Source organism: Oryx dammah, unplaced genomic scaffold (assembly GCF_014754425.2).
Source record: "Oryx dammah isolate SB20612 unplaced genomic scaffold, SCBI_Odam_1.1 HiC_scaffold_12, whole genome shotgun sequence".
Classification (NCBI taxonomy): Eukaryota; Metazoa; Chordata; class Mammalia; order Artiodactyla; family Bovidae; genus Oryx; species Oryx dammah.
The window spans coordinates 57,469,528-57,478,119 of NW_024070196.1; the positions used below are offsets into that span (position 1 = coordinate 57,469,528).

General features: G+C 45.0%; 1 protein-coding gene across 1 annotated transcript in view; it reads right to left on the reverse strand.

The window, feature by feature from the left end:
• The window catches only part of FBXW8 (F-box and WD repeat domain containing 8), a 118,373-nt gene extending 110,752 nt beyond the window's left edge, over positions 1 to 7,621 (reverse strand). Inside the window, exon 1 of the mRNA XM_040251629.1 lies at positions 7,210 to 7,621. Coding sequence (XP_040107563.1) covers positions 7,210 to 7,530 — 321 coding nt within the window. The 5' untranslated portion in view covers positions 7,531 to 7,621. The remainder of the gene's footprint in view (positions 1 to 7,209) is intronic.
• Positions 7,622 to 8,592: the final 971 nt, after the last annotated feature.

Sequence of the window (8,592 nt, forward strand, 5' to 3'; positions counted from 1 at the left end):
ACACCTGGAGTAACAGGCAAATTTGGCCTTGGAGTACAAAATGAAGCAGGGCAAAGGCTAACAGAGTTCTGCCAAGAGAACGCACTGGTCATAGCAAACACCCTCTTCCAACAACACAAGAGAAGACTCTACACATGGACATCACCACATGGTCAAAACTGAAATCTGACTAACTATATTCTTTGCAGCCAAAGATGGAGAAGCTCTACAGTCAGCTAACACAAGACTGGGAGCTGACTGTGGCTCAGATCATGAACTCCTTATTGCCAAATTCAGACTTAAACTGAAGAAAGTAGGGAAGACCACTAGACCATTCAGGTATGACCTAAATCAAACCCTTTATGATTATACAGTGGAAGTGACAAGTAGATTCAAGAGATTAGATCTGATAGACAAGAGTGCCTGAAGAACTATGGATGGAGGTTTGTGACATTATACAGAAGGCAGTGATCAAGACCAGCCCCAAGAAAAAGAAATGCAAAAAGGCAAAATAGTTGTCTGAGGAGCCCTTAAAAATAGCTGAGAAAAGAAGAGAAGTGAAAGGCAAAGGAGAAAAGGAAAGATATACCCATCTGAATGCAGAATTCCAAAGAATAGCAAGGAGAGATAAGAAAGCCCTCCTCAGTGATCACTGCAAAGAAATAGAGAACAACAGAATGGGAAAGACTGGAGACCTCTTCAAGAAAATTAGAGATACCAAGCGAACATTTCATGCAAAGATGGGCACAATAAAGGATAGAAATGGTACGGACCTAACAGAAGCAGAAGATATTAAGAGGAGGTGGCAAGAATACACAGAAGAACTATGCAAAAAAAGATCTTTAAGACCCAGATAACCACGATGGTGTGATCACTCACCTAGAGCCAGACATTCTGGAATGTGAAGTCAAGTGGGCCTTAGGAAGCATCACTACAAACAAAGCTGGTGGAGGTGATGGAATTTCAGTTGAACTGTTTCAAATCATAAAAGATGATCCTGTTATAAAGTGCTTCACTCCATATGCCCGGAAATTTTGAAAACGCAGCAGTGGCCACAGGACTGGAAAAGGTCAGTTTTCATTGCAATCCCAAAGAAAGGCAATGCCAAACAATGCTCAAACTACTGCACAATTGCACTCATCTCACACACCAGCAAAGTAATGCTCAAAATTCTCCAAGCAAGGCTTCAACAACACATGAACCGTGAACTTCCAGATGTTCAAGCTGGATTTAGGAAAGGCAGAGGAACCAGGGATCAAATTGCCAACATCCGGTGGATCATCAAAAAAGCAAGAGAGTTCCAGAAAAACATTTATTTCTGCTTTATTGACTATGCCAAAGCCTTTGACTGTGTGAATCACAACAAACTGTGGAAAATCCTGAAAGAGATGGGAATACCAGACCACCTGATATGCCTCCTGAGAAATCTGCATGCAGGTCAAGAAGCAACAGTTAGAACTAGACATGGAACAACAGACTAGTTTCAAATCGGGAAAGGAATACATCAAGGCTGTATATTGTCACCCTGCTTATTTAACTTATATGCACAGTACATCATGTGAAATGCTGGGCTGGAAGAAACACAAGCTGGAATCAAGATTGCCAGGAGAAACATCAATAACCTCAGATATACAGATGACACCACTCTTATGGAAGAAAGCAAAGAACAACTTAAGAGCCTCTTAATGAAAGTGAAAGAGGACACTGAAAAAGTTGGCTTAGAACTCAACATTCAAAAAATGAAGATCATGGCATCCGGTCCCATCACTTCATGGCAAACAAATGGGGAAACAATGGAAACACTGACAGACTTTATGTTTTGGGGCTCCAAAATCACTGCAGATGGTGACTGCAGCCATGAAATTAAAAGACACTTTCTCCCTGGAAGAAAAGCTATGACCAACCTAGACAGCATATTAAAAAGCAGAGGCATTACTTTGCCAACAAAGGTCCATCTAGTCAAAGCTATGGTTTTTCCAGTAGTCATGTATGGATATGAGAGTTAGACTATAAAGAAAGATGAGTGCCAAAGAATTGATACTTTTGAACCGTGGTGTTGGAGAAGACTGTTGAGAGCCCCTTGGACTGCAAGGAGATCAAACCAGTCAATCCTAAAGGAAATCAGTCCTGCATATTCATTGGAAGGACTGATGCTGAAGCTGAAACTCCAATACTTTGGCCACCTGATACGAAGAGCTAACTAACTGGAAAAGACCCTGATGCTGGAAAAGATTGAAGGCATGAGAAGAGGATGACAGAGAAAGAGATAGCTGGATGGCATCACCAACTCAATGGACATGAGTTTGAGCCAGCTCCGGGAGTTGGTGATGGACAGGGAAGCCTAGCGTGTTGCAGTCCATGGGGCTGCAGAGTCAGACACGACTGACAGACTGAACTGACTGATGTCAATTATAGCTCAGTAAAACTGGAGTGGGGGAGGATAAAAAGAGAGAGATGGAAAGATTTCTAGTTACATTATAAAAGCACCCAGAACAAGAACCAGCACCTCAAATTCTCAATTATGTGAATCAACAGATTCCAGCTTGGTTTTTTAAACCAATTTGAGTTGGGTGCTGATTGCTTAATGCCCAGAGTCCTGATACACCACCTAAAGAGAAATGAGACTGAGCAACTGGATTTCATGACCACCACAGTGAAGAACGCAGCAATATGCTTGCAATTATACTCATGCGGCTCCACTACCTATGGGAAACCCTGAGTTTACTGAAAAGGGGGAAAAGGACAAAAAAGGCAATGCCTCCAAAATTCTATCCAGGGCCCTATCATTTCTTTCACAAATTCAACCGTATACCAAGAAGACAATTTAGGTGTCCCTAACTCACCACCTACAACAGATGGTCTCTAAGCACTGTTATCAAAAGCTTCATAAGAGAAGGCTCATGAGCAATCATTTCCAAGTTTTCATTTCAGCTGGGCTCATCCATCAAAGGTCTGGCCTGTACCTGACTGTGTAACACTATAACACTACCCCTTCAGAGGCAATTTCACTCCTGACTGCTAGCTTACTAGTTGTTCTTGCTTCAGTGTTCATATTGAAGACTGCAGTGAAAGAGACTGCACCAAGAAAGAAGACATGGCAGTGTAACAGAGCACCAAAGATGGGGAGAGGAGGGGAGAGGGGATGTTTGGACGTGGTACTAACTTTTTATTTCCTTTTCAGGTCAAATGGATGAGACTGTCAAGAGGGTTTTTTTTCGCGGGGAGGGGGGGGCATACCAAATAGAACTCAATCTTCCTTTTCAGGAGTCACCCACAGATCCTAAACTCATGGCCCAAGGCAGATCTAGCCCACAGAGAGGTGTTACGGAGAACTAGAGGAGGGAAGAGTTCTTGTGGCAGGTGGCTGTATTAACTAGTCCTGACTTGTATGTGATTCTCTGTACTCAAGCATTTGGGTAGCTCCAATTCTGCATGTGGCCATATGAATCGCTCCGGTCAATGAGACAATAACAAACACACAGACTTCAAAAGCACTCGTGGGTTAGGACTTGCCCTCCTGCCACTCTCGTAACTCTGATAAGGTCCACCCAGGGCTAACCTGCTGGATGATGAGACAGCACACACACACATACACACAGCCACACAGCAAGAGCTGTTTCACTGTTTCCGTGACAGAAGCTAACTTCAGACAGGTACATGAGCCCACCCAGGCCCAGCCCAAACTGCCACCCTGAAAGACACTGAGCTAAATAAATTCTTGTTGTCTTAAGCCAAAATTTTGGGGGTTTTTTTTTGTTGCAAAAAATCCTTGATAAAAGTTGGACTTCCCTGGTGGTCCAAGTGATTAAGAATCCACCTGCGGCTGCCGGAGACACAGGTTAAATTGGGAAGACCCCACATGCTGTGGGGCAACTAAGCCTGTGCACCATAACTAATGAGCCTGTGTGCAGCAACTACTAAAGCTTGTGCGCCTAGAGACTGTGCTCCGCAACAAGAGGATACCACAATGAGGCCCACACACCACAATGCAGAGTGGCCTCCACTCACTGCAATCAGAGGGAGCTCACGCACAACAGCAAAGACCCGGCAGAGTCAAAATAAATAAATAAAATTATTTTAAAAATGAAAAAGAAACTGATGAGAGTCCACATAAAAACACAAATCATAATTTGGGGGGGGGGGGAACCTAAAGTCTCTACAACACCAGGACCACATTCTTACATGGCAACAACCAGCTAATCTGGGTCAAGACTCCCACGTTTAGCCCAGCCATAGCATACATTCCCCAATTTGTCACTATCATCTCATCCATATTAGGGTCAAGTTCATTGCCACGTCATCTCAGTTAGGTGGGAGTATATTTATGGCAAAGAAAAAAGTGAAACACCATATTCCACATATTCCAGTTACTATGAAAGTGAAAAAGTTAGTACAATTACTTTGGAAAACGGTCAGTATCTACCAAGGGTGAACATATGCCTACCCTGTAACCCAGCCATTCTACTCCTAAGCAGATACCCAAGAAACGTGTTCATATGTTCCGGAAGATCTAAAAAATGTTCGTAGCAGCACTTTTCCAGACAGGCCGAAACTGGTGATTAACAAACTAGTTATCAGTAATGCCCATCAACAATAGAATAGTAAGATGTGGCATATTCCTAGGGATAAATCTCATACATAATGTATGCACAAGAACCCAGACACAAAAGTGCATGCTATATGATTCTACTGATACAATTTAAAAAATCAGATAAAATTTAAGGTGTTAGAAGTCAGGTGAGAGATTACCCTTGGGTGGAATGGCACAAGTAAAGGGACTGAAAAGCTAGTAATGCTGTTCTGTAACCTGGACGCTGTTTACATAGCTATATACACTCTTGGAAACACATTAAGATGTACAATTATGCTTTGTACAATTCAATACAGAGGTTTTTTTTTAAAAAAATGGGGAAACAAGACCAAGAGGAGGGCTGTGCATCAAGAAAAATGGTTAAGTATTTTTCTTTAGTGATATCATGAGGACAATTTCTACACCGTTATGATGTTTACTATTTAATGTGACAAAAAGAATGGTAGTTGTTATGAAACAAATTACAAAAGTATGGCTGGAATCTGTGCTCAACATAAACATCTGATGAACTAGGAAAAAAGGATCAAATGAGTAACAGCCTACTTCACTCACCTGCATTCCTGCCTGCCCTCTGTGGGCTCTGGGACTTACAAGCCCTGAAATACAAATCCAGATCTTTTTTATAAAAGCTGCCATCGGTTTTCTGACTGAAGATACTGGGTGGGTCCCTTAAGTCAATTACTTTCCTAAACCTCATTTGCCAAATGGGTCTAATGCTAGCCACTGGAGAGGGTCACTGGGAGAACTGGAAATCACATTTCTAAACCCTGACAACACAAAGGAGACAACAAGTAAGCACACAATGGTTTTATTAGTTTATTTTTTATTTATAGCCATGTTACTGATGATTGCTAAGTACAGAAAACAAAAGAAAACCACTGGCGATGCCCCAAAGGTTGGATGCTGCTGATGGTAGTGTAGAGACTGAGATTCTAAAGTCCCTTGGATCCTCCAGAAGGCAAGCTGCTTCCATTTTTAGGATACTTAAGTGAGGGCTCCTCTCTTTTTGGAAGGGACACCGTGTCTCAGGAGTGTTAGGTCTGGAAAACCCCAAGCGAGCATCAGGACCCCAAACCAAGAGGCGGTACAGCTGAGAACAATATCTCAAACTCACCTGATCATTCCAATCACCAGGTCTCTGGGCCCCTCCTCTGGAAACTAATGCAACAAGTTTAAGGAACTCCTAGCTGGTGAAATTTAAAGTCCAACAGATCTGGACCCAAATTCAATCCAAAGAACTTGTCAGATGGGTAATCCTAAACAAGTTACAGAAAACCTGCATTTCCTCATTTGTAAAAGGAGACCAATAATACCTACCTCCCAGGATTGCTGTGACTCCTAAAGACAATGCCATATTCAGTAGGGAGGATTACTGGTCCTAATAATCCCCATTCCTGTTTCTCTTCACCCCCCATGCACTGATCTTGCCTTTGCCTACATGTCTGTGAGAATAACTTCTGTGTAGATCTGGCCTGGCCTGGGCAACTTATCAGAGGATAAGCCACCTCATCAAGGCATTAAAATTTTTACATCTGTCAGACTTCAGTGGTCAAACACTTCTTACAGAAGCAGGCCTGATGCCAGAATGAATTTTCACACATGTAAGAATTGACACGTTAAATGAGAATGTTTAACAAACACAAAGACCAAAAAAAACAACAACAACAAAAACAGAGATAGGCAGAGCATAGAACCAGAAACTTTGTGAAAACTTACAGCTACTAATGTTATTTGAATATAACTATGTATTATATTAAGTAATCCATTTCTTCTAGAAACAGCTTGGCAATTACATAATTACTTCCAACTGGGAAGCCACAGAAACTGCCTTTGAGCCCAATTTAAATCAAGCCATTGAACCCACTGCCTTACCCCAACTCTTAACCATGACTGTGTTTCTGGTGACCTTGATTGTGCCAATCTCCTGAAAAGGATTAAAAAAAAAAAAAAAAGTCCCCGGCTTTCTCCAGATTCTGGAAGATATTCATGTCCCATAAAATGGTCACTATCAGTAGCATGAAAGTTCTTATCAAAATATTCTTTTTGTGTGTTTTAATTGAAGTAACACATGCGGAGTCAGAAAAAACCTGAATTGTCCAAACACTATATGCTGCTGCTGCTGCTAAGTCGCTTCAGTCGTGTCCGACTCTGTGCTAAGTTAAAATTCCTTCCTATCCGCATGGTGGGTTTGCCTCCCCCAAGTTTAGGGGCCCTTCCAGACCAGGATTTCCTCGATCTGGACCAAGTAATTTCTTGTGGGTGCTGTCCTGTGCACCTCTGGCCTCTACCCACGAGATACTTGCAGCTACCAGCCACCCCACACTGCCCCGCCCCAGTTGTGGCATCCAAAAATGTCTCCAGACACTACCAAAACGGGGGACAAAACCGCCCCCAGTTCGGAACCACACTTCCAAAGATACTCAAAGCACCCACAAACACAGGGTTGTGCTGTTGCTTAGTCGCTAAGTCGTGTCCCACTCCTGGCGACCCCGTAGACTGTAGCCCGCCAAACTCACCTCTATTCATTTCCCTACCCCCACCCCGCCACCGGTGGCCCACAGTCACTTTCCAACTCATCAGGCGGTCTGTATCGGAGCGGGGGCCTGCCCGTGCCTTGGTGGGAGGCGACAGTCACTCACCAGGTCCCGTATGAGCTGGTCCACCAGCTGCTCTCTGCCCCCGGCAGCGTCGCGGGCCGGAGGGGAGCGGGAACGGCTCGCTGCCTCCTGCCTCTCGGCCCGGGTCGCCCGCGCCGCCGGGGGCCGCCCCGCGCCCTCCAGAAGACCCTGGGCCAGCGCCAGGTACCCCGAGGCCTGCTGTTCGCCGCGCCCGGACACCACCTCGGGCCGCCGCGGCCGCCGCTCGGCAGCCTCGGGCCGCCGCCGCTTCCTCAGCGCCTGGGCCTGAGCCAGCTCCTCCTGCCAGCGCCGGCGGAACTCGTCCAGACTGTGGTCGTCCATCGCCGACGCTCCCTGCCTGCCTCGGCCCACCAGGTGCCACGGGACGGTCCCTCCGCGGGAAGTGTCCGCCTCCGCGGGAAGTGTCCGCCGCCGCCGGAAACCGCCGCTTTCCCGGCTCTCCGGTTCCGGGAGGGCGGCCCCGCCCCCGGCGCGCCCCCTCGGGATGTGCAGGGCTGGTGAGGCTTGCGGCGGAGCTCAGGGTCCGGGTCTGTGCCCACGCCCCCAGCTTCTCAGCTTCCCCGCTTGTGGCTTTTACCAAGTGCACACTGCGGCAAGCCGTTTTTTTTGTTTTGTTTTGTTTTGTTTTCAAACGTGCATTGAGCAACTATTGTATGCCAGGCGCTGAGAATTCAACATTTAAATCTGCAGCAACAAAAATAATTCCTTCCCTCTTGGGGTTTGGATTTAAGTAAGGGGGTGGGGGGAGAAAGAGACTTTCGACAAATAAATATGAATGTCTGATCCGTGGGAGGTGTTATGAAGAAGCTGCTGCTGCTAAGTCGCTTCAGTCGTGTCCGACTCTGTACTACAGCAAGGTAATAAAATAAGGCGAATGACGGGGATGGGAGGATTACCTTTAGAAGGATGATCCCGAGAATGGACCGTCTGACATGGCATGTGAACTAAAAGCTAGATGAGAAGACAAACCAACTATGGAATGATCAGATCTCAGAAGAGATCTTTCCAGAAAGAACTACAAGCGAGAGGGCTGTGAGACTAGAAAGAAAAAAGACAATCGCATACCAACTTCCAATGGCTTTGTATCAATTGTTATTACAAGGAATTTTTCTCCCCACCTGGACCTGATTAACTCCTCCACAGCTTTTCATGTCTCAGCTCATCTCCCAAACCCTGCCCACACAAATCAGATCTCCCTGTTATTCATCCTTATAGCATCCCATACTTACAGCACAGAACACAATTTGTAATCTTTTATTTGTGTAATGGCTTACTAACATTTCCCTTCCCTACTGGACTGTCAATTCTTAGCTTGTAGGTCAGTGATAAGTAGGAGCTCAATAAATATTTACTTAGTAACAACCCTTAAAGTAAGAACTAATG